The 27,811-nt window shown below is 27.2% G+C and overlaps 1 protein-coding gene across 1 annotated transcript in view; it reads left to right on the top strand.

Moving 5' to 3' along the window:
• LOC145263208 (uncharacterized) overlaps positions 1–27,811 on the top strand; it is a 291,719-nt gene that overhangs the window by 53,746 nt on the left and 210,162 nt on the right. The window contains exons 4-6 of the mRNA XM_080120287.1: positions 1,565–1,664; positions 7,845–7,966; positions 14,315–16,060. Of these exons, the coding sequence (XP_079976413.1) occupies positions 1,565–1,664; positions 7,845–7,966; positions 14,315–16,060 (1,968 nt within the window). The remainder of the gene's footprint in view (positions 1–1,564; positions 1,665–7,844; positions 7,967–14,314; positions 16,061–27,811) is intronic.

The raw sequence follows: 27,811 nt of genomic DNA, 5'->3' as shown, positions 1-27,811 counted from the left end.
CTTGAAAATAATATTACAAAAATAGCGCTGTAATTTTGTTTTATTTCGTTAAAAATTGTTTTTGTTTAATTTTAATTCAAACAGCTAACTCAACACCACTTATTTACTTAAGTAAAAAGCGCTTTTAAATGAGTTAAAATATGAAAACCACTTATTCAGTTAAGTAAAAGAACAACACCTTGCCTATGATAGCGTTTATTGGGTTTGTTTTACAATCCACAGAGGTATGAAAAAGTGATCAAAAACAAATATATAACAAATGTTACCAAAGTTACTCTCTACCTACTTCGATAAATCTTTGGTGTTGTAAATATTTATTCTGTTTGAAAAACAAGCATTACATGTGAACAAGAAAAAATAGCTATGGTGTCTCTTGAGATTTTTGAAGTCTCGACAATCACTTAAAAATAAAAAATTATACAAAATAATGGTAGAAACGTACCCGATAATTCTCAGAGCAACTTAAAGCCATTAAAATGAAATTTAATTATGCTAATTAGTTTGATATACTTGAAAATATTATAATTGTAATCTGTACAAAATTTCCTTTCATTTGATATGCTACAAGCCATATTTTGTTAATAATTTCTTTGAATCATGTTGTTGTGGCCATCTTGGATTTTTCACAGTGTAATGATGACAAATGATAATGTCCATCAGAATAATACTTCCTATGATAGTAAAGCTTTACCTCCCATTTTTTTTAGCTGTTTTTATGATGTTTCTATTTAAAGTTGTTAAAATGCAACTGAAATATGCTAATTAGTATGCAAGTTACAAAGTGAGATGGTCATAAATAAAACCATTTGAACCTTTATAGTGTTATGATGTGTTCAAAATTTCATAATACTTTAAAAAGATCTACAGATATAGATTTTTAATATGGATCAGTCTGTAAATTGTGCAAATTTCCTACCAATTTCAGTCACAAGCTTACAATAGGATTGACTTAAGACAAAATGTCTAGTGAACCATGCATTTTTTGATACTTTGAATGGTCATAACTTCAGTTCTAATTGATTAATTTAAAAAAAAAACTTAAGATAATATTTCTTTGTTTTTATGCTCTTTTCAGTAATGCTTGATTTGAGTTTATTCGATGTAAAGAAAAAAATGGTGTGGTATTGCTACTTTTCACCATAATCCTCCCTCCTACAAAAAAGCAGAATGTACCTTCCATAGCAAAATATCTTTTTGGTTAAAAGCTAGAATGGCTTGAAAATGATAGGGATTATTTTACATTAAATTTCATATGTCAGGAGGCAGGAGGAGGAGGGAATTCATTTTGACTTCAGATTGTTTTGCCATTGACCACTCACATTCCTGATTTTCCAAAAATTTTAATTTTCTTTGTATAAACGTAACTGCTGATATCTTTATTGATTTTGTTCATATTTCAATGACTCATCTTTTCGCAGATAATTATTTCCTAATAATTTAAGATTTCAAATGTAAATCATAAAAAAAAGAAATTCTCAGTCATTTTTTTGTATAACTTAAAATATGAATTGTAATTAATATTACTAGAAATAAATCTAATACTTCTTTTTTTCTGAAAATTCAGCCTCACTTCCCTTGCTATTTGGTGGCACGCCCAACAAAAAGGGCCTGAATTTCTCACCTGCGGATCCACTTTCTACATCAGGATCTCAAGTTTATCGCCGGTAACTTGTTTCTTTCATTTTATTATCATTGTCATATATATTGTCATGTTTGAGCTCGTGAATCTTTTCCATTTATATAATATGCTGCTTGTTCCTTCCTTAGTTCGTATGTTGCACTTTGTAAGAAGAAAAATATTATTTTTGAAGGCCAAACTGTTTCAAAAATGGTAAAATTCACAAAATTTTGGTTTCAAAAGGCCAATATGTGAGTGATCTCCCTTTAATATAGCCTCGTTTTCAAATATCATAATGTATGATCATTGTTGTAATGATGTGAGTAAAAACTCAAAATTTCAATGTGCAGCAGTTCTTCACTAAAGGAAAAAGTTAGCTCACACCTTACATAAAAAAGGGAACGTTCAAAAGAAACAAAGCAAAAAAAAAGAGCAATATTATCTGCTAAGAGATGTTGAAATGAAGAAGTAAATTGTCTCTTATAATGTGACTTTTTTATTTATATTGAACTATGCTGCACAATATTGCTTTGTGAATTCTTAATAATTTATCTCATTTGGGTCAATTCTATATTTAAAATACAATGGACACTATTTTCCTAGAAATTTTAATAAACTTATATTTGCTGCATGTTATTGTTTTGTTTTTCTGTCCCCCAAAAATAATTTTTTGTGATATCCAGAAAAATATAAGCTTTATCAAAATATTTGTGGATGGAATATTATTTTAATTTCGCCTAATTTCCACAGTTGGGTTATTCCATGTCAAATCATCCAGGGCTTGACACCCATATCCCCAGATCTGGCTGTAGTTTGCACTGCAGATAGACAATATAGGAACTAAGAAATCCTGAAAATTTGAGCACATAACTCCAAGCGGTTCTCGATTTAGAGCATTTTTTGTTTTGGCATTAGTCACATAATGTGACTTCCAGGCGACAATTTTGTGATGTTATTTCTTTGAATATTTTCTCATTGAAAGATCGTATGGCTCTGAAAATTCACCCAGGTAAGTTTTTTGACCCAAGGAATCCAAAAATGACATCAGATTTTCTCAAAAATTAAGCCTTATAGAGATATTAAGGGTTTTTGAATTTTTTCACATGTGACCCAAAATCGAATAAAAAAAAGGATGTGGCTGGCATGGTAACGCATTACTTTTTTCTTATATTGTTTTTAGACACAATAAATTGTCTCTGGACCAAAAATGGTTAAAAGTTCTTGTTTTGTTCACTCGCAGTTTCTGTTGAAAGTCGGATATATTTCTGATGATAATGAAAAATATTCCCTCCCCCCTATTGGATGTGATAATCAATTTAGACGTGTTAAACTTATGCGGCACCTTAATTTTGGAGTAAGTCAGATATTAAAACAGTTAAGTTCTGTTAACAATTTCAATGACCTAGCTGTCTTCAAGATTAGTTGATGAGGGTTGGAAACACCAAGCCAAATAAAAGTATGCTTTTTTATAAGAAACCAGTAATAGGATGGTAAAAATCTTAAACTTTAAGCCAACAATTTTGATTAAGAAACTTCTTGAAAAACTTTTTAACCCTCAAAAAAGGGGGGGGGGGGGGCATTTTGACGCAACTTTTTCAACTTTAGTTTATATTTTCTTGAAAATGTGAATTTTTTTGCTCTGATTTTCTATATAGCTTCCTGAATATTTTTAACCTATCATAAGGTGTGAAAAAAATCAAATTTACAAAATAATTTTTCTCCAGGGGTGTCCTTGAGAGTACCTATTTACTATGCCTCCCCACGGGACAGAGTTAGACACCAGGGTCGTTTTTTAACGTGGAGAAAAGGTACAAAAATAAAAATTGTCTCAGTCGTGAAGGATTTCTCATCCACCGAAAGAGAACAAGAAATAGAAGTGCAGCATCTGAAGAACAGATACTACACTTTGATCTTGTCCTGAAGGCCAAGTTGAATCAAGTTGATTATTTTTCAGAAATTCCAAAATAATAAAAGTGACCTAAAAATGATCAAAATACAAAATTTTATTGCTTTTCATGATGGGATACTCCAAACTATGTGGAATCTGAAAACATAAAAATGTTGATTATAGTAGCAAAACTTGAAAAAAAAAAAAAATGGTTTTCCTGAAAATCAGCATTTTTCTAAAAAATCACAAGATTTCTTTCGACCATATATCTTGAAGTCACTGCACATCAACATAATGCCAAGCACTGCTAATTTTTGTTAATATGTGATCTAAGAAGACTAAGGAACACAAAGATATAAAATTGTTTCAATTGCGTTTTGTGGGGTTTATACACATTTTTAAATTCTGGGTCATCCTGCACCCAGTAGTGATTTACTACTGAGATGCTGATCAGCAACTAAAGCACATTTCATTATGTTTTATTTCCGATAACAAAACCCATGACATTGCATTTGTGTATCAAACTCAGACACTGACTGTTCACTTTATCCAGACCTTATTATCGTATGTGAACAAATGATTGCTGCAGGTTTCAACATAAAAACTTCAAGAATTTCATCAATTTATGTTTGCATAAGGAGGACTTTGGTATTGAAGGTGAGTGGGTTTTCTTCGCCACCAGTCATGGAAAATCCCCTTGTGATGAAATTGATGGTTCAGTAAAACGCTTTGCGACTAAGCGGTCATTCCAATGCACTCTTAGTAATTAAATATTCAAAGAAATGACATCACAAAATTGTCGCCCGGGCGTCACATTATATGACTAATGCCAAAACAAAAAATGCTCTAAATCGAGAACCACTTGGAGTTATGTGCTCAAATTTTCAGGATTTCTTAGTTCCTATATTGTCTATCTGCAGTGCAAACTACAACAAAATCTGGGGATATGGGTTTGAAAATCCCATATTTCTGGATAATTTGACACGGAATGCCCTACTCTTGTTAGTTTTAAGATTCTTGATAAGGTTCAGAATCTTATCTGTAATTTGGTTGACCTCATCCTTTCTTTTTCACAATACCTTCTCCCTCTCACAGATGTGATGTTGCTAGTCCCAGGTCTTTTCTATAAAGATTATTATAGCATGTGTTCTTTAAAATTGTTTAATAAATTCCCTGCTTACTTTATTCCATCTCTCTTGACTTGTTGTCTGGACACTATTTCACTATTTTGAGATAATAACGCTTCTATTTCAGTAACTTATTTCCAAGATCTGCAAACTTGTGGAATTGTCTTCCTGTTGACTTTTCTCACTATCCACAGCCTTAGATTATTTTTCAATAATTATCTTTTATATTTAGCTCCTTAACATCAAATGGTTTGCAGCACCTATTTTTAATAAGATTATTTTTTTCAAATCTTAAGCTTTGAATTGGACATGTAACAAATAAATCCATTATGATTTTTTTCACTGGCGATAATCCTGATTCATGAAGAAGTATTACATGTCCTTAATATAATGAATGATAATCTTGAGTTATATATTGAATTCAATGTCACAATTTAAAATGTATGAATTATATTTGGATTATTTCGATTACTGTTTTAATCTTGAGATCTTGCATTTCCCCTACTCCAGCTGTATATTTTTGAATAAGAATCTATACAAAATTTTGAATGGAACCCTTTACACAGCGGTAACATGCTTGCATTCCATTAGTGATAGCTAGGTAGAAATCTTAAGAAAGATTCTTGAGTTTAACAAGATACACCTGAAGAAGGTCTGAGATTAAATTAGTTGAAATGTGCAATTTTCAAAATGATGATAATAGTCCAAATAATCCAAATAATCAATCTTCATCTAAAAAATTCAGAAACATAATATGAATATAACATAGAATGTCATGACCTAAAGAGGTTTTTCTCTCTTATTCTTTCCTTATTGACAATGATGATATTCGTCATCTTTTATTTAACAACGTATAAAACCCTTTCTTTTTTCTTTTGGACAAGAAAAAAAACATTGTTTTTTAAGCATGTTTTGCACATAAAAGTTTTTACAGTTGTACTTTAGTCAGTAGTAAAATAAAGGTTTATAATTTCGACAGTAATACATTTTTTCTCTTCTAAGAGACAAAAATATTAACATAGGGCTGGAATAAAATAAAATCCCCAAATTCTTTGAGAGAAAAAGAAAAGAATCCAATTTCCAGATTTTTTTTTAAGTCCACCGATAAAGTTTGTTGAGGTTGTTGAGATATTTTGTTGTTTCTCCATGTTTGTTTTTTAAGGTTCTCAAATAAAACGTTTTTATTAATCATTGTTACTTGTGTTGTGATGTTCCTTTTAAGATTCTTGAATAAAAGTTCCTTAAGAATTCTCAGTCACTAGTTCTATGGGTGACATAATATTGAGTTTTTTAATATTCCTGGTTATCAGTGATGTTGGTTACAAAGGTTCAAGTTTATGAATTTTCCTTGTTGCCAGTGTTATGGTCTCATAAGGGTCTGGAAAAAAGACACAACTCAGTATTTAGTGGAAACAAAATATATTGAACAGCAAAGTAATTACAACAAATAAAGAGTGGGGCTGCCACATGCACGTGACTTTTGCATAACTTGTGCACCAATGCCAAGAGACATATTCTCCCGGTATTTATAGTAAGTAGAAGAGTTCATTATTATCTGTAGGGTGGACACACAACAACAATTTTTTTAGCATAAATTTTTGTTTAAACATTTTGGCTACATATTTGTGGACGTGTTTCCATTCCAACTGAGTTTTGCTACCTCAGACCAAGTTTTTAGTATGATGGTGGAGAGGAAAATGGAAAAAAAATTTTTGGAGAAGGTTAAAAGACTTGGCTTTAATTATAAAATTTTTAATATATTGGTTCAATTATTTTAGAAATCGACTTAAGTAAAGCAACAATAAAAAGAAAACTATGGACAAATCATTATGATGTATGTAATTGTCACAGAACAAAGGTGTTATATTAAAAAAATCACATAAATTGATCAAGTAAGATTTTTTAACTATTAAAAATAAAATTTTATTACAAAAATATTTTTGGATCCATCATGTTTAATAAATAAAGGGAGACAACTTAATTGGAACTATCGCGATCAAAAGCAACCTTGTATACAATTTACTCCTTAAATTACTAAAAATCATAAAAATGATTTTCTATATATAAAAAATTACTTGATCAATATGCGATATTTTTTGACGAGTAAGAACCTTTTTTTTTCTAAAGTTTATCTATCTTCAGCTATATGATATGAGTTCAATATGATTTAAGTTCATTTGGAACATGAAATGAATTAATATTGATTTCAATTTTTTATTCTAACTGTTGCAATATTTTTGATATCTAATGGGGGTATGAGACCTGAAAGTTGGGAGATTCTATTTGTAAATGCTGCCGATAAGAACTGACAAATAAAATTGAAGCACATTCTGCTATCAACCAATCAGAAAGCAGAATTGCTCCATAAAAATTGAATCTTTTAGCATTCCAGCACATAATTTTTGCATGTCAACATGAGAAGGATCATTTGCTCTTTGCTTATATAAAGTCCAGAACCTGTACAGAAGAGCAAGCCACTATAAATTCTTCATCTTCGGGACTTGTTTAGAATCAGGAACTCTTCTGAAATTAAACGTGGCTTAAAATTCAAGACAAACTTTAAAGTGGTATGACAAGGTGGGATAGCAGTTTTCTGTTTTGTTATTTCATTGTATTAGTGATTTCAAAATAACTTTAGTAATTCTTTCTTATTAGTCACAATAAAAGAAAAAATATTGATGTATTTACATGTCGTGCTGAAATATTTTCATTAAAAATAGGAAAAATGATCGCATAAAAGGTTGCATAGAACGTTTTATTAAAAGTAAATATCAGTTTTATGTTTTCTTAATCCACTATTGATAACAGCAGGAGTACCAGAAGTTCCTGTAAAATGGGGGAAATAGGTCATTCTTTCATTTGATAAATAAAAATTAATGATGATAAAACTGAAATTTATGATAAAACTGGTTTTTACTTGAAATTAATTTTTTACTTTTTCTTCTAAGTCTTGGTTTGTGTATTTACTTAAGCATAACATGTGAATACATCAGAGTGTTTTTTACTTGAAATGTCATTTTCATTTGTGACTAATAGTAAAGATTTTTTTAAAACTTGATTCTGTTTTGTTTGAGTGAAAAAATATAAATGTGATCATTTCATTCTTAATATTTTTTTTTTGTGCAATTTTCATTTTTTTTTTTTTACATTCACAAATAATCAACCACAAAATCACTTTTTGGAGTACAAATAATTTCCTTTCCTTCTTCAGGTCATCTCATCTGAATGCTTCAAGATTGTCACGTGAACTGCCAAATTTAGGACTCAATTTTGATGATTCCCATTTTTCTTGGACAAGTTCTTTGGCCACGCCATCAGTTTACACAATAGAAGGTTTCACATTCTCACTTTATTCTTTCTTTTTTATGTGAATCGTTCAAAACCTACAGATATTGTATTGTCACCATTATTTGGTTATAAACTGTTCATTGTTTGCTTTAAATGAGATTGCAAATTCAATCAAATTGCTCAGCAATCATTCAAACTTGCAATGTTTACAAATTCCCATTTATCACTTAAAAACAGTTTTCGTATTTAAAAATAAAACTACTTGATTAATTTATGTGATTTTTGGAATATGATGTTTTCATTTAATGATTAGTATGCACATCATAGAGATTTTTCTTTGTTTGTTTTTTTAATATCAGAGGAATTGTGAACAAGAATCATAAAAAAATCAAATTTTTATGAATAGGTTAGTAGGCTTCCTGGCAAAGCCCAGTCGTAAAATACTTAATATTATGTTTTAATTAATGTAGAGTTCATATTTATTATTATTATTATAGAGTAAATTCTCAATCAATTATTATATTGTATTTAATATAGAGTAATGATTTTAAAAGTAAAATAAAAATTGACTTGTGTGTCGTCAGCTAGAATCAAAAGCAAAACATATAGCTCTCCAGCCTCATCCCTTAGCGTATGACCTAAATCCATACACATACAAAAACTGCAAAAAATAATGTTGTTTAACTTATAAATTTTAATTAGCACAGGTGTAGAAAAAAAACAGGTGTAGTCGCCTTATGCCAGGCCATGGTCAATATGTTTTTCTTTTAATTTTAACCCCCTTATCAGCAATTTTATTCGCTAAAAATTAAATCAAAAGTGTGCTACAGATCCAAATATCCTATTTATCGAATTTCAACTCTGTAGACCAAATATTCAGAGAGGAGTTTGATAGATTTTTTCACACATACACCAGCAAGGTCATATATATATATATATATGTAAATATTTTTGTGTGTTAGAACGTTTTCATCTTAAATTCTACTCTATTATGCAGAATGTAAAAACTATGCATAAATAGAATTTAGCATAATAGTGAAATGAACTAATCATCTAAAAATAAACCACAAAAAAATGAATACATAATAATAAACCGTTTTTTTTCAAGAAATATACAAATTAGTTAACCTTCATGTAGTTACTAACATATCCATGACCGAGTATTATTAAAAAGTTCGTTTTAATAATTTTTAAATAGAAAAAGTAGGCTTTTAATATCAATGTAAGAGCAAGAAAAAAAAAACTTTAAAGGTTTATATATGTCAGAAACCTTACAAAGAATATCTACCACCTTTCTCCAAAATAGCAGCCAAACTCAATGTTATACGGAGCAGTTTTTTTTTTGGGGGGGTGGGGTTATGCGTCAGTTTTTTTCAATCAGTCTCATCTCAACTTTTGATAAAAGATTTTTTCTACATATATTCTTTCATTTGCATCAGTTAGACATAAAATGTTCCAGTAAATTCATTAATTCTGAATTTATTAGTCTTACTATTATCAACATTGCTTTTATTTTTAATGATTGGATAATTTGTTTACGATTATATTATAATATTATGCTTTAGATAAATTACTAAAAATACGATTATTTTTAACTCCCCCACCCCTCCCCTTCTTCTTTTCTTGTGATGAAGATGCTGCTGCTTGGGATTCTACATAATTATTTTAAAAAAAACTACCACCAGAGATAAGGGAGATAATTCTGTTTTAATAATGTCAACGATTTGTAATTGTCTCCCTTAAACTGTACAATTCAGCAGTGAAAGTATGCAGAGAATGCGAATATAGTTTGGGGATTATCCGATGCAGTATAGACAAAATTAATGAATGTAACGATTAAAATAATTTTGTTCTGTTGTTAGAGTTGAAAGAGGACAATTATGTCAGCATTTTTCTTTTTTTATAAGAGTTCATGAATGTATGGTGGTACAATGTAGTAATCGTTTGTGGTGGATATTGAGTATAATTTGACTAAGGAGCCAACTCAACAAGAACTTGATTACATTGGACTTAGTAGTCAGCTAGAAAGCAGGTCAACAGAACAGAATTCCACGAGCAGGTAGTTTGAGGAAAAAAGCTTTATATATATATCTTTAATTTATATTTATTTGGAATATCCATTTTTAGATAAGTGAGTTGCTTCTAGTAATCCTAAGAGGGATATATCTCTATATCTGTGCCTAAATCAAAATGCGGATTCCATGAACAAAGCTTCTTTCTTAGAACTGCACGCCTATGGAACTCTGTTCCGTCTGCCTGCTTCCCACCGGACTACAACTTGGATGTCTTCAAGTCCAATGTTAACAAATTCCTAATGAATCGCCCCCTTAAGTAAACACTTCATCAAATCTCCACACTAACGTAATGTACTTGCAATAATGCTTATCCCTGAGTGGCTTCCGGGCCTTGATAAGTGGTGATCACTGTAAAAAAAAAAAAAAAAAATTTAACAACTCCTATCTGCACGTTGCATGACCACAATTCTTCTCTTCTTTCAATGTTGGTTCCCCGATTTATCGGAGAGGGACCTATTTTTTCAGTGGCTTCTGTACGTCCGTTAGTTTTTCCTGAAATTTTGCCACAAATTGTATTTCATTAAATAGATGTGTACAGTAAAAAGATTTTTTAAATTTTTTTTGCAAAAATTCTTGTTGCGTCCCTAGGGGTTCAAAAGAGGTCAAAAACGGCCCAAAATTACATGTTTTGCGCCATAACTTTTGATCCATCGATTAAATTTTTCTGAAACTTGGCCAAAATGTGGAGCCCATTGTTCTTAATATAAATCCAGTATGTGTTACCCTGGCAAAATTCTGGTTCATGTCCCTGGAGACTTTAAGTGCTAAAAATGCCCCTTTTTGTGGCTCTTTTTTTCATATTTCTCAACAAAAACTTGATATGTCTGACTATATAGTGGTTTTACACGGTGTTCAATTCAAATATACATGTCTTAAGACCTAAAACTGCACCGTTATCCATTTTCACTGGGATTCAGCATCCCCAGAGCCTCAAAAGAGGTCAAAAATGCCCCCAAATGGCTAAAAATGATACTTTTTGCCCCATAATGTTTGATCCATCCATTAGATTTTCCTGAAACTTGGTCTGGCCAAAATGTGGAAGCCATTGTTCTTAATATAAATTCAGTATGGATGACCCTAGCAAAATTCTGGTTCGCATCCCTCTGGGACTTTTAGGACTAAAAAAACATGCCTTTTTTTAGCTCTTTTTTCATATTACTCAAAAACTTGATATATATGTTTATATATTGGTTTCCCATGGTACTGAATTCAAATATACATGTCTTAAGGTGTGAAACTGCACCGTTTGTCCTTTTTCACTGGAATTCGGCGTTCACAAATGCCCCAAATTGCAAAAAAAAATTAAACTTTTTACCCCATAATTTTTGCCCCATCCATTAGATTTTTCTAAAACTTGGTGAAAATGTGAAGGCAACGTTGGCCCTTCACACTTCTTGCATTCATCATTTCTTCACTATTTTTTGTGGCGTCATCTCACATGCAGCACCAGAGGGGGATCATGCATGCACGGCTTGTTTTGTTTTTTTGTACTAATGGGTAATGTTTAAAAATTCAAATTTTGTTTACATAATCAGCATAGAATGTTTTTGAATACTTTCAAAATCATATTTTAAAAAAAATAAATAAATCTGGTATTTGTAAATGAAAGTAAAAACAACTACCAAACAATGCCAAGATGGTTACAGCTAGTTAATAAATAAAAGTTTTTGAGTCGACAAATTGAAGCTTTAGTCTAAGTGATGATTTTATAAATTACTTTTACACCTGCAAGACAACGGGTTATTTTCCTAGTTTGTTTAAATTGAAAGGAATTATCCCTATTTTTTTTAGCTCCTGTTTTATTAACTGCATTTGTGATTTTAGTTTGTTTACAACTTAAAAAAACAAAAAAACAAGACCAAAATCAAAATTTCATTACATCTCAACTCATCACTGAAATCAAATTCTATCAATCATATTTAATTAACCACTTACATTTGTTAAATAAGAAATCACTTTACAATTGAAAAATATTTTACAGCTAATATGTTACAAGTGTTCACAGTACTTATATTGTGATATATATGCAAAATATGGCAGTTCATAATAAAATATGTCAGGTTTACAAGACTCAAACATAAAACAATAAACAGATAAGTTGAAAAGTATTATTGCGATATACATGCAAAAAATTGCAGCTCAAAATAGCAGAAGAAGTTATGGATCCAATAACTTATCAATGAAAAATATTAGTGTACACAAAAAATAATTACAGAATATTATTGAACAGAATTTTAATAAAAAAATAAAATTAATTTACAAACTCTGAACATTCTAAATTATCTCTGTTCTAATATGAAGATGGCATACGTATGAATCTCATTCTTTGGAATTCATTGACTCCTAGATAGCAAATAATTTTATTTTTTATTAAAATTCTACTTGATAATTTTCTGTAATGTTTTATGCACATTAATATTTTTCACTGATAAATTTTGAACTGCCATATTTTTCATGTACCTACATATAAATAAACATTGTTACTTTTTTACTTATTTTTGTTTTTAAAGGCTTTTAACATGTTTTTTTTTTTTATTAAACCATAGTCATAAAATCTGTTAGCAACAGACAGAGGTTACCTAGCTAATTCCTGAATCTCTGAAAATGTGACAGTGATACATGTTCATTCACACAGTTCTGAGGCAACATGTTCAAGATTGCGGAACATAGTGCAAAAGGAGATTGTTGGTACATCTCTGAGCAAACATTGGTGTGATTATGCAATGGGTCTAATGTGAATGCATATCGTCACAAGTTTTGTCTGTTCAGCTGCAGGTCAGGACAGTATTTAAGCATTGCGGTAGGACAAGAACCATGAAATAATCTGTAAGCAACTAATGCAATGGTCACATTCCGGTGAGTAGACAGCAGATCTAATACTCCAGAGGGAATAGAGTCATGACAGGGAATATGTAGTATATATCTGATGGCACAACACAGTAGATGTTCAAGAGAATTGAAGAACACTGTCAACTTTGGTGAAAATTAAGGACCTGTAATCCAAGTGGGGATGAATCATTGACTTGTAAAGCCTAGTCAACAAATGACATTCATGAGAAATTTGGTAGCTCAGGATATGCAACACATAAAGCTCCCTATTGACCTTGTTGGATACATAAGACAAGTAGTCGTCAAACCTTAGCTCGCTAGATATTATTACTCCAAGATAGTTATGAAATCCCATGGATAGGGATAGGAGAGAGGCATCTAAAGCCCAATAGCGCAACTGTTTTTGTTGGGTAACCGCATACCCCAGTCCCTTGCCCATTCAGATGCAAACACAAGCCGCGACTGCAGGTATACTGACACTATATAAGGGTCAGGTTGTGACAGAAATTTGTGTGTCATTGGCATAAGAGCTTGGGAACACAGTTGAGTTGTTACAGTTAAAACGAGATGTTGCACTTTCCATTAATGTCAGCAGGTCATTGATGAAGAGCAAAAATAACGTTAGCACAATAACACTTCCCTGTGGCAACCTGGCTGAGACAAGAAACTCATCTGATAAACAACCAGTGACCAAAGGTCCCTGCAGCCGATCAAATATATAGTTACAGATCTAAGAAAAGAGCCCACCTCAGACTGCAAATGAATGAGTCTGTTGCAGGAATGAGTGAGGAATAGTTTCAAATGCGTTGGTAAGATCCAAAATGTAGAAATAGTGCACTTTATGAGACCAAGTGCTGATAAAGACAGGTTGCTTGTTCTACGTCAGAGTGAGATTTTAGAAAATCGAATTGAGAGATATGGATGAGCTTATTGTCTATGAGATGTGAAGTCATTCACAATATACTCTATGACATTGCTGAGGCGAGAGGTCAGAGAAATTGAACAATAGCTAGATAACTTTGACCATTCATCTTTGCTCTTTTCTTTACATTTTTTCTCATTATTTTCTGTTTTGTAAACTCAACATATTTTACATGTATCTCAATATAAATAAGTATCAATTTTTCTTTAAAAAAAGTCTGCTTTTACATGCTTTTCTTCTTCAAATTTAGTTCCCCTCTTTATTTTTCTTCTTTGGCTAAAATTCACTAGAATTGTCCCTTATTTTCTTTTAATTTATTGCCTTGCAGTAAATGTCCATTGTCTCCAACAATTCTTTCCATACAGTCTAATTAATAATTGTGATATCCAGATTTAACTGTGCAGAAAATGGCATTAGTAGCTCATTTTCTGAAACAGTCGATCACTCTAGACATGTCTTGATTATCGCTGAAGATTAAATGTTGCTTTTCCTAAAAACCATCTGTCCGATATCTACAAATAAAATAATCTAATTTTGTGTTATTGTACTCTCTTTTTTATCTTGTAGATGCTATGCCGGATGAAGATGATACGAAACTACAAGAAAAAGCAAACCAACCCAAAGTCTTGGCTCGTGCCTTGTTCTCTCCTGATAAAGAACAACCCTCGAGTTGTTTGGATGGATTTCATCACTTGTCTACAAATATAGCCCATCCATTTAAAGCCTGTGATAGAACACCTTCCGCAATTGGCTGTCAGAATTCCATGTCATCTCCAAACACTTTATTTTCTCCTATTTTGTTTGAATCCAAAAATGAGAGGCTTAAAAAAGAAACTGAAAGATGTTTGCTCGAGAATCCTCTTTCGATCTCATCCAGTGATCCATGTGCGGTGGATACGTTTGATTGTGTGTCAACTCCAGTCACTCAATCGAGAACAAATCCCCATTTACATTCCATTTTATCCAAAAAGAACCGTTTGACTTCCACTCCAAAACATGTCCACTTTTCAGAGTTGTCCCCCCTTATGTCTAACCGTGATAAAATCTCAAAGCATTTTAGGTCTGCTGACAAATTACGTCACCTTCGGGATTCTTCTGTAGATGACTCAAACTTCCAACCTGCAGCAATGCAATCAGATCAACTCAAAAATCCAAATGATCAGGACATTGTTTGTTTTGATAGGTCATTGGAAGATACAAAAAAATTTCCAGAAAAAGTTTTCCAACATCATACACCTTCTGAAGACTTGATGGTTTCCAAAAATCCATGTTCTGATGTTTTGACTCTTTCCGAACATCCATGTTCTGATGGCTTGGCTGTTTCTGAATATCCATGTTCTGATGGCTTGGCTGTTTCTGAACATCCATGTTCTGATGGCTTGGCTGTTTCCGAACATCCATGTTCTGATGGCTTGATCGTTTCCGAACAGCCACCTTCTGAAGACTTGACTCTTTCTGAACATCCATGTTCTGATGGCTTGGCTGTTTCTGAACATCCATGTTCTGATGGCTTGGCTGTTTCTGAACATCCATGTTCTGATGGCTTGACTGTTTCCGAACATCCATGTTCTGATGGCTTGGCTGTTTCCGAACATCCATGTTCTGAAGACTTGACTGTTTCCGAACATCCATGTTCTGATGGCTTGGCTGTTTCCGAACATCCATGTTCTGAAGACTTGACTGTTTCCGAACATCCATGTTCTGATGGCTTGATCGTTTCTGATTTCGAAAAGGAGGATAAAAATGCAATTCTTTTCACTCAGTTATCTTCATCTTATAATGAAAAACTGATTAGTGAAGTTGATCGGATGTTGAACAAAAATCAATCGTCTGCCATTCAACATTTTGAGCGTGACCAATCTTCCCAAGACATAGAGAACATTTCTGAAACAAAGATTGTGGATATTGATACCAAAGTTTCTCAGTGCATTCAACAGGAAACCACAAATCAATGTTCGGCTGTTGTGCCTATCAAGAGTCACTCTGATGAAAAACTCATCAGTTTACTGACAACAACCCCCAAGAACCCACCTAATATTATCCCTGATGATGCTTCCACCCCAACTGTAAATGTTTCTATTTGTGGAAAACTCCGGAGGAAATCAAAAGGTTTCTTGTACCCTACCGCCAGCCAAATCAGTCATACTTCACCGCAGGTGGCTTTTAAGTTCAACATACAAGGTCTGACTTACGATAAACCAAATCATGATGTTAAAGACTCCATCAACCCTACAGATGCTGTCAACAGTAATATCCAGAGTTCTACTGTAAAAAGCAATCAAGAAACTGATTTGAAAACGTTGGATGATTTTGGTAAATTTTCTTTTAATTTCATTAATTTATTAAATTGAATCTCAAATGATTATAATAATTTTTTTCTTTTTACTGATTTTCACTACAAACAAGACATATTTCCATTTGGAACCTACTAGGCTACTATTTGGCATTGTGTTGAACAATGAGATGTCTGTTTACATTTTAATTTCTATAAGTTAGTACAGTTAGGGAAGCAGCCTAGCTGTCTGAGGGAAGAAATTATTAGAGTAGAAAGTTTTCACACATCTAGGGATCTCAATAGTACAGGAACAGATTTTGCTGCTTATTGGTTTAATCAGAAATCTGTATATTAATGTATTATAATATTAATGGAGTACAAGTGCTATATTAATGTATTATAATATTAATGGACTATAAGTGCTATATTAATGTATTATAATATTAATGGAGTAAAAGTGCTATATTAATGTATTATAATATTAATGGGGTACAAGTGCTATATTAATGTATTATAATATTAATGGAGTACAAGTGCTATATTAATGTATTATAATATTAATGGAGTAAAAGTACTATAGTAATGTATTATAATATTAATGGAGTACAAGTGCTATATTAATGTATTATAATATTAATGGAGTACAAGTGCTATATTAATGTATTATAATATTAATGGAGTACAAGTGCTATATTAATGTATTATAATATTAATGGAGTACAAGTGCTATATTAATGTATTATAATATTAATGGAGTACAAGTACTATATTAATGTATTATAATATTAATGGAGTACAAGTGCTATATTAATGTATTATAATATTAATGTATTATAATATTAATGGAGTACAAGTGCTATATTAATGTATTATAATATTAATGGAGTACAAGTGCTATATTAATGTATTATAATATTAATGGGGTACAAGTACTATATTAATGTATTATAATATTAATGGAGTACAAGTGCTATATTAATGTATTATAATATTAATGGAGTACAAGTGCTATATTAATGTATTATAATATTAATGGAGTACAAATTCTATAGTAATGTATTACAATATTAATGGAGTACAAGTGCTATATTAATGTATTATAATATTAATGGGGTACAAGTACTATATTAATGTATTATAATATTAATGGAGTACAAGTGCTATATTAATGTATTATAATATTAATGGAGTACAAGTGCTATATTAATGTATTATAATATTAATGGGGTACAAGTACTATATTAATGTATTATAATATTAATGGAGTACAAGTGCTATATTAATGTATTATAATATTAATGTATTATAATATTAATGGAGTACAAGTGCTATATTAATGTATTATAATATTAATGGAGTACAAGTGCTATATTAATGTATTATAATATTAATGGAGTACAAGTGCTATATTAATGTATTATAATATTAATGGGGTACAAGTACTATATTAATGTATTATAATATTAATGGAGTAAAAGTGCTATATTAATGTATTATAATATTAATGGAGTACAAGTGCTATATTAATGTATTATAATATTAATGGAGTACAAATTCAATAGTAATGTATTATAATATTAATGGAGTACAAGTGCTATATTAATGTATTATAATATTAATGGGGTACAAGTACTATATTAATGTATTATAATATTAATGGAGTACAAGTGCTATATTAATGTATTATAATATTAATGGAGTACAAGTGCTATATTAATGTATTATAATATTAATGGAGTACAAGTGCTATATTAATGTATTATAATATTAATGGAGTACAAGTGCTATATTAATGTATTATAATATTAATGGGGTACAAGTACTATATTAATGTATTATAATATTAATGGAGTACAAGTGCTATATTAATGTATTATAATATTAATGGAGTACAAGTGCTATATTAATGTATTATAATATAAATGTATTATAATATTAATGGAGTACAAGTGCTATATTAATGTATTATAATATTAATGGGGTACAAGTACTATATTAATGTATTATAATATTAATGGAGTACAAGTGCTATATTAATGTATTATAATATTAATGGAGTACAAGTGCTATATTAATGTATTATAATATTAATGGAGTACAAGTGCTATATTAATGTATTATAATATTAATGGGGTACAAGTACTATATTAATGTATTATAATATTAATGGAGTACAAGTGCTATAGTAATGTATTATAATATTAATGGAGTACAAGTGCTATATTAATGTATTATAATATTAATGTATTATAATATTAATGGAGTACAAGTACTATATTAATGTATTATAATATTAATGGGGTACAAGTACTATATTAATGTATTATAATATTAATGGAGTACAAGTGCTATAGTAATGTATTATAATATTAATGGGGTACAAGTGCTATATTAATGTATTATAATATTAATGGAGTACAAGTGCTATATTAATGTATTATAATAGTAATGGAGTACAAGTGCTATATTAATGTATTATAATATTAATGTATTATAATATTAATGGAGTACAAGTGCTATATTAATGTATTATAATATTAATGGGGTACAAGTACTATATTAATGTATTATAATATTAATGGAGTACAAGTGCTATATTAATGTATTATAATATTAATGGAGTACAAGTGCTATATTAATGTATTATAATATTAATGGAGTACAAGTGCTATATTAATGTATTATAATATAAATGGAGTACAAGTGCTATATTAATGTATTATAATATTAATAGGGTACAAGTACTATATTTATGTATTATAATATTAATGGAGTACAAGTGCTATATTAATGTATTATAATATTAATGGAGTACAAGTGCTATATTAATGTATTATAATATTAATGTATTATAATATTAATGGAGTACAAGTTCTATATTAATGTATTATAATATTAATGGAGTACAAGTGCTATATTAATGTATTATAATATTAATGGAGTACAAGTGCTATATTAATGTATTATAATATTAATGGGGTACAAGTACTATATTAATGTATTATAATATTAATGGAGTACAAGTGCTATATTAATGTATTATAATATTAATGGAGTACAAGTGCTATATTAATGTATTATAATATTAATGGAGTACAAATTCTATAGTAATGTATTATAATATTAATGGAGTACAAGTGCTATATTAATGTATTATAATATTAATGGGGTACAAGTACTATATTAATGTATTATAATATTAATGGAGTACAAGTGCTATATTAATGTATTATAATATTAATGGAGTACAAGTGCTATATTAATGTATTATAATATTAATGGGGTACAAGTACTATATTAATGTATTATAATATTAATGGAGTACAAGTGCTATATTAATGTATTATAATATTAATGTATTATAATATTAATGGAGTACAAGTGCTATATTAATGTATTATAATATTAATGGAGTACAAGTGCTATATTAATGTATTATAATATTAATGGAGTACAAGTGCTATATTAATGTATTATAATATTAATGGGGTACAAGTACTATATTAATGTATTATAATATTAATGGAGTACAAGTGCTATATTAATGTAATTTAATATTAATGGAGTACAAGTGCTATATTAATGTATTATAATATTAATGGAGTACAAATTCTATAGTAATGTATTATAATATTAATGGAGTACAAGTGATATATTAATGTATTATAATATTAATGGGGTACAAGTACTATATTAATGTATTATAATATTAATGGAGTACAAGTGCTATATTAATGTATTATAATATTAATGTATTATAATATTAATGGAGTACAAGTGCTATATTAATGTATTATAATATTAATGGGGTACAAGTACTATATTAATGTATTATAATATTAATGGAGTACAAGTGCTATATTAATGTATTATAATATTAATGGGGTACAAGTGCTATATTAATGTATTATAATATTAATGGGGTACAAGTACTATATTAATGTATTATAATATTAATGGAGTACAAGTGCTATATTAATGTATTATAATATTAATGGAGTACAAGTGCTATATTAATGTATTATAATATTAATGGGGTACAAGTACTATATTAATGTATTATAATATTAATGGAGTACAAGTGCTATATTAATGTATTATAATATTAATGGAGTACAAGTGCTATATTAATGTATTATAATATTAATGTATTATAATATTAATGGAGTACAAGTGCTATATTAATGTATTATAATATTAATGGGGTACAAGTACTATATTAATGTATTATAATATTAATGGAGTACAAGTGCTATATTAATGTATTATAATATTAATGGGGTACAAGTACTATATTAATGTATTATAATATTAATGGAGTACAAGTGCTATATTAATATATTATAATATTAATGGAGTACAAGTGCTATATTAATGTATTATAATATTAATGGAGTACAAGTGCTATATTAATGTATTATAATATTAATGGGGTACAAGTACTATATTAATGTATTATAATATTAATGGAGTACAAGTGCTATATTAATGTATTATAATATTAATGGAGTACAAGTGCTATATTAATGTATTATAATATTAATGTATTATAATATTAATGGAGTACAAGTGCTATATTAATGTATTATAATATTAATGGGGTACAAGTACTATATTAATGTATTATAATATTAATGGAGTACAAGTGCTATATTAATGTATTATAATATTAATGGAGTAAAAGTGCTATATTAATGTATTATAATATTAATGGAGTACAAGTGCTATATTAATGTATTATAATATTAATAGGGTACAAGTACTATATTTATGTATTATAATATTAATGGAGTACAAGTGCTATATTAATGTATTATAATATTAATGGAGTACAAGTGCTATATTAATGTATTATAATATTAATGTATTATAATATTAATGGAGTACAAGTGCTATATTAATGTATTATAATATTAATGGAGTACAAGTGCTATATTAATGTATTATAATATTAATGGAGTACAAGTGCTATATTAATGTATTATAAGTACTATATTAATGTATTATAATATTAATGGAGTACAAGTGCTATATTAATGTATTATAATATAAATGGAGTACAAGTGCTATATTAATGTATTATAATATTAATGGAGTACAAATTCTATAGTAATGTATTATAATATTAATGGAGTACAAGTGCTATATTAATGTATTATAATATTAATGGGGTACAAGTACTATATTAATGTATTATAATATTAATGGGGTACAAGTACTATATTAATGTATTATAATATTAATGGAGTACAAGTGCTATATTAATGTATTATTATATTTATGGAGTACAAGTGCTATATTAATGTATTATAATATTAATGGGGTACAAGTATTATATTAATGTATTATAATATTAATGGAGTACAAGTGCTATATTAATGTATTATAATATTAATGTATTATAATATTAATGGAGTACAAGTGCTATATTAATGTATTATAATATTAATGGAGTACAAGTGCTATATTAATGTATTATAATATTAATGGGGTACAAGTACTATATTAATGTATTATAATATTAATGGAGTACAAGTGCTATATTAATGTAATTTAATATAAATGGAGTACAAGTGCTATATTAATGTATTATAATATTAATGGAGTACAAATTCTATAGTAATGTATTATAATATTAATGGAGTACAAGTGCTATATTAATGTATTATAATATTAATGGGGTACAAGTACTATATTAATGTATTATAATATTAATGGAGTACAAGTGCTATATTAATGTATTATAATATTAATGGAGTACAAGTGCTATATTAATGTATTATAATATTAATGGAGTACAAGTGCTATATTAATGTATTATAATATTAATGGAGTACAAGTGCTATATTAATGTATTATAACATTAATGGGGTACAAGTACTATATTAATGTATTATAATATTAATGGAGTACAAGTGCTATATTAATGTATTATAATATTAATGGAGTACAAGTGCTATATTAATGTATTATAATATTAATGTATTATAATATTAATGGAGTACAAGTGCTATATTAATGTATTATAATATTAATGTATTATAATATTAATGGAGTACAAGTGCTATATTAATGTATTATAATATTAATGGGGTACAAGTACTATATTAATGTATTATAATATTAATGGAGTACAAGTGCTATATTAATGTATTATAATATTAATGGAGTACAAGTGCTATATTAATGTATTATAATATTAATGGAGTACAAGTGCTATATTAATGTATTATAATATTAATGGAGTACAAGTACTATATTAATGTATTATAATATTAATGGAGTACAAGTACTATATTAATGTATTATAATATTAATGGAGTACAAGTGCTATATTAATGTATTATAATATTAATGGAGTACAAGTGCTATATTAATGTATTATAATATTAATGGAGTACAAGTGCTATATTAATGTATTATAATATTAATGGAGTACAAGTACTATATTAATGTATTATAATATTAATGGAGTACAAGTGCTATATTAATGTATTATAATATTAATGGAGTACAAGTGCTATATTAATGTATTATAATATTAATGTATTATAATATTAATGGAGTACAAGTGCTATATTAATGTATTATAATATTAATGGGGTACAAGTACTATATTAATGTATTATAATATTAATGGAGTACAAGTGCTATATTAATGTATTATAATATTAATGGAGTACAAGTGCTATATTAATGTATTATAATATTAATGTATTATAATATTAATGGAGTACAAGTGCTATATTAATGTATTATAATATTAATGGGGTACAAGTACTATATTAATGTATTATAATATTAATGGAGTACAAGTGCTATATTAATGTATTATAATATTAATGGAGTACAAGTGCTATATTAATGTATTATAATATTAATGGAGTACAAGTGCTATATTAATGTATTATAATATTAATAGGGTACAAGTACTATATTTATGTATTATAATATTAATGGAGTACAAGTGCTATATTAATGTATTATAATATTAATGGAGTACAAGTGCTATATTAATGTATTATAATATTAATGTATTATAATATTAATGGAGTACAAGTGCTATATTAATGTATTATAATATTAATGGAGTACAAGTGCTATATTAATGTATTATAATATTAATGGAGTACAAGTGCTATATTAATGTATTATAAGTACTATATTAATGTATTATAATATTAATGGAGTACAAGTGCTATATTAATGTATTATAATATAAATGGAGTACAAGTGCTATATTAATGTATTATAATATTAATGGAGTACAAATTCTATAGTAATGTATTATAATATTAATGGAGTACAAGTGCTATATTAATGTATTATAATATTAATGGGGTACAAGTACTATATTAATGTATTATAATATTAATGGGGTACAAGTACTATATTAATGTATTATAATATTAATGGAGTACAAGTGCTATATTAATGTATTATAATATTAATGGAGTACAAGTGCTATATTAATGTATTATAATATTAATGGGGTACAAGTATTATATTAATGTATTATAATATTAATGGAGTACAAGTGCTATATTAATGTATTATAATATTAATGTATTATAATATTAATGGAGTACAAGTGCTATATTAATGTATTATAATATTAATGGAGTACAAGTGCTATATTAATGTATTATAATATTAATGGGGTACAAGTACTATATTAATGTATTATAATATTAATGGAGTACAAGTGCTATATTAATGTAATTTAATATAAATGGAGTACAAGTGCTATATTAATGTATTATAATATTAATGGAGTACAAATTCTATAGTAATGTATTATAATATTAATGGAGTACAAGTGCTATATTAATGTATTATAATATTAATGGGGTACAAGTACTATATTAATGTATTATAATATTAATGGAGTACAAGTGCTATATTAATGTATTATAATATTAATGGAGTACAAGTGCTATATTAATGTATTATAATATTAATGGAGTACAAGTGCTATATTAATGTATTATAATATTAATGGAGTACAAGTGCTATATTAATGTATTATAACATTAATGGGGTACAAGTACTATATTAATGTATTATAATATTAATGGAGTACAAGTGCTATATTAATGTATTATAATATTAATGGAGTACAAGTGCTATATTAATGTATTATAATATTAATGTATTATAATATTAATGGAGTACAAGTGCTATATTAATGTATTATAATATTAATGGGGTACAAGTACTATATTAATGTATTATAATATTAATGGAGTACAAGTGCTATATTAATGTATTATAATATTAATGGGGTACAAGTGCTATATTAATGTATTATAATATTAATGGAGTACAAGTGCTATATTAATGTATTATAATATTAATGGAGTACAAGTGCTATATTAATGTATTATAATATTAATGTATTATAATATTAATGGAGTACAAGTGCTATATTAATGTATTATAATATTAATGGGGTACAAGTACTATATTAATGTATTATAATATTAATGGAGTACAAGTGCTATATTAATGTATTATAATATTAATGGAGTACAAGTGCTATATTAATGTATTATAATATTAATGGAGTACAAGTGCTATATTAATGTATTATAATATTAATGGGGTACAAGTACTATATTAATGTATTATAATATTAATGGAGTACAAGTGCTATATTAATGTATTATAATATTAATGGAGTACAAGTGCTATATTAATGTATTATAATATTAATGTATTATAATATTAATGGAGTACAAGTGCTATATTAATGTATTATAATATTAATGGGGTACAAGTACTATATTAATGTATTATAATATTAATGGAGTACAAGTGCTATATTAATGTATTATAATATTAATGGGGTACAAGTGCTATATTAATGTATTATAATATTAATGGAGTACAAGTGCTATATTAATGTATTATAATATTAATGGAGTACAAGTGCTATATTAATGTATTATAATATTAATGTATTATAATATTAATGGAGTACAAGTGCTATATTAATGTATTATAATATTAATGGGGTACAAGTACTATATTAATGTATTATAATATTAATGGAGTACAAGTGCTATATTAATGTATTATAATATTAATGGAGTACAAGTGCTATATTAATGTATTATAATATTAATGGAGTACAAGTGCTATATTAATGTATTATAATATTAATAGGGTACAAGTACTATATTTATGTATTATAATATTAATGGAGTACAAGTGCTATATTAATGTATTATAATATTAATGGAGTACAAGTGCTATAATTATGTATTATAATATTAATGTATTATAATATTAATGGAGTACAAGTGCTATATTAATGTATTATAATATTAATGGAGTACAAGTGCTATATTAATGTATTATAATATTAATGGAGTACAAGTGCTATATTAATGTATTATAATATTAATGGGGTACAAGTACTATATTAATGTATTATAATATTAATGGAGTACAAGTGCTATATTAATGTATTATAATATTAATGGAGTACAAGTGCTATATTAATGTATTATAATATTAATGGGGTACAAGTACTATATTAATGTATTATAATATTAATGGAGTCCAAGTGCTATATTAATGTATTATAATATGAATGTATTATAATATTAATGGAGTACAAGTGCTATATTAATGTATTATAATATTAATGGAGTACAAGTGCTATATTAATGTATTATAATATTAATGGAGTACAAGTGCTATATTAATGTATTATAATATGAATGGGGTACAAGTACTATATTAATGTATTATAATATTAATGGAGTACAAGTGCTATATTAATGTAATTTAATATTAATGGAGTACAAGTGCTATATTAATGTATTATAATATTAATGGAGTACAAATTCTATAGTAATGTATTATAATATTAATGGAGTACAAGTGCTATATTAATGTATTATAATATTAATGGAGTACAAGTGCTATATTAATGTATTATAATATTAATGGAGTACAAGTGCTATATTAATGTATTATAATATTAATGGAGTACAAGTGCTATATTAATGTATTATAATATAAATGGAGTACAAGTGCTATATTAATGTATTATAATATTAATGGGGTACAAGTACTATATTAATGTATTATAATATTAATGGAGTACAAGTGCTATAGTAATGTATTATAATATTAATGGAGTACAAGTGCTATATTAATGTATTATAATATTAATGGAGTACAAGTGCTATATTAATGTATTATAATATTAATGGAGTACAAGTTCTATAGTAATGTATTATAATATTAATGGAGTACAAGTGCTATATTAATGTATTATAATATTAATGGAGTACAAGTGCTATATTAATGTATTATAATATTAATGGAGTACAAGTGCTATATTAATGTATTATGATATTAATGGAGTATTAGTGCTATAGTAATGTATTATAATATTAATGGAGTACAAGTGCTATAGTAATGTATTATAATATTAATGGAGTGCAAGTGCTATATTAATGTATTATAATATTAATGGAGTACAAGTGCTATATTAATGTATTATAATATTAATGGAGTACAAGTGCTATAGTAATGTATTATAATATTAATGGAGTACAAGTGCTATATTAATGTATTATAATATTAATGTATTATAATATTAATGGAATACAAGTGCTATATTAATGTATTATAATATCAATGGAGTACAAGTGCTATATTAATGTATTATAATATTAATGGGGTACAAGTGCTATATTAATGTATTATAATATTAATAGAGTACAAGTGCTATATTAATGTATTATAATATTAATGGAGTACAAGTGCTATATTAATGTATTATAATATTAATGGAGTACAAGTGCTCTATTAATGTATTATAATATTAATGGGGTACAAGTGCTATATTAATGTATTATAATATTAATGGGGTACAAGTGCTATACTAATATATTATAATATTAATGGAGTACAAGTGCTATATTAATGTATTATAAATATTATGGAGTACAAGTGCTCTATTAATGTATTATAATATTAATGGGGTACAAGTGCTATATTAATGTATTATAATATTAATGGGGTACAAGTGCTATATTAATGTATTATAATATTAATCGAGTACAAGTGCTATATTAATGTATTTTAATATTAATTGGGTACAAGTTCTATATTAATGTATTATAATATTAATGGAGTACAAGTGCTATAGTAATGTATTATAATATTAATGGAGTACAAGTGCTATATTAATGTATTATAATATTAATGGAGTACAAGTGCTATATTAACGTATTATAATATTAATGGGGTACAAGTGCTATAATTATGTATTATAATATTAATGGAGTACAAGTGCTATAGTAATGTATTATAATATTAATGGAGTACAAGTGCTATATTAATGTATTATAATATTAATGGGGTACAAGTGCTATAGTAATGTATTATAATATTAATGGAGTACAAGTGCTCTATTAATGTATTATAATATTAATGGAGTACAAGTGCTATGTTAATGTATTATAATAGTAATGGAGTACAAGTGCGATAGTTATGGATTATAATATTAATGGAGTACAAGTGCTATATTAATGTATTATAATATTAAAGGGGTAAAAGTGCTATATTAATGTATTATAATATTAATAGGGTACAAGTGCTATATTAATGTATTATAATATTAATGGAGTACAAGTGCTATATTAATGTATTATAATATTAATAGAGTACAAGTGCTATATTAATGTATTATAATATTAATGGAGTACAAGTGCTATATTAATGTATTATAATATTAATGGAGTACAAGTGCTATATTAATGTATTAT

The sequence above is a fragment of the Euprymna scolopes genome, chromosome 3 (assembly GCF_053919585.1).
Source record: "Euprymna scolopes isolate OS-2025 chromosome 3, ASM5391958v1, whole genome shotgun sequence".
Lineage (NCBI taxonomy): Eukaryota > Metazoa > Mollusca > Cephalopoda > Sepiida > Sepiolidae > Euprymna > Euprymna scolopes.
Note: the sequence above shows the minus strand (reverse complement) of the source record. Positions and strands in the feature narration are given on the sequence as shown.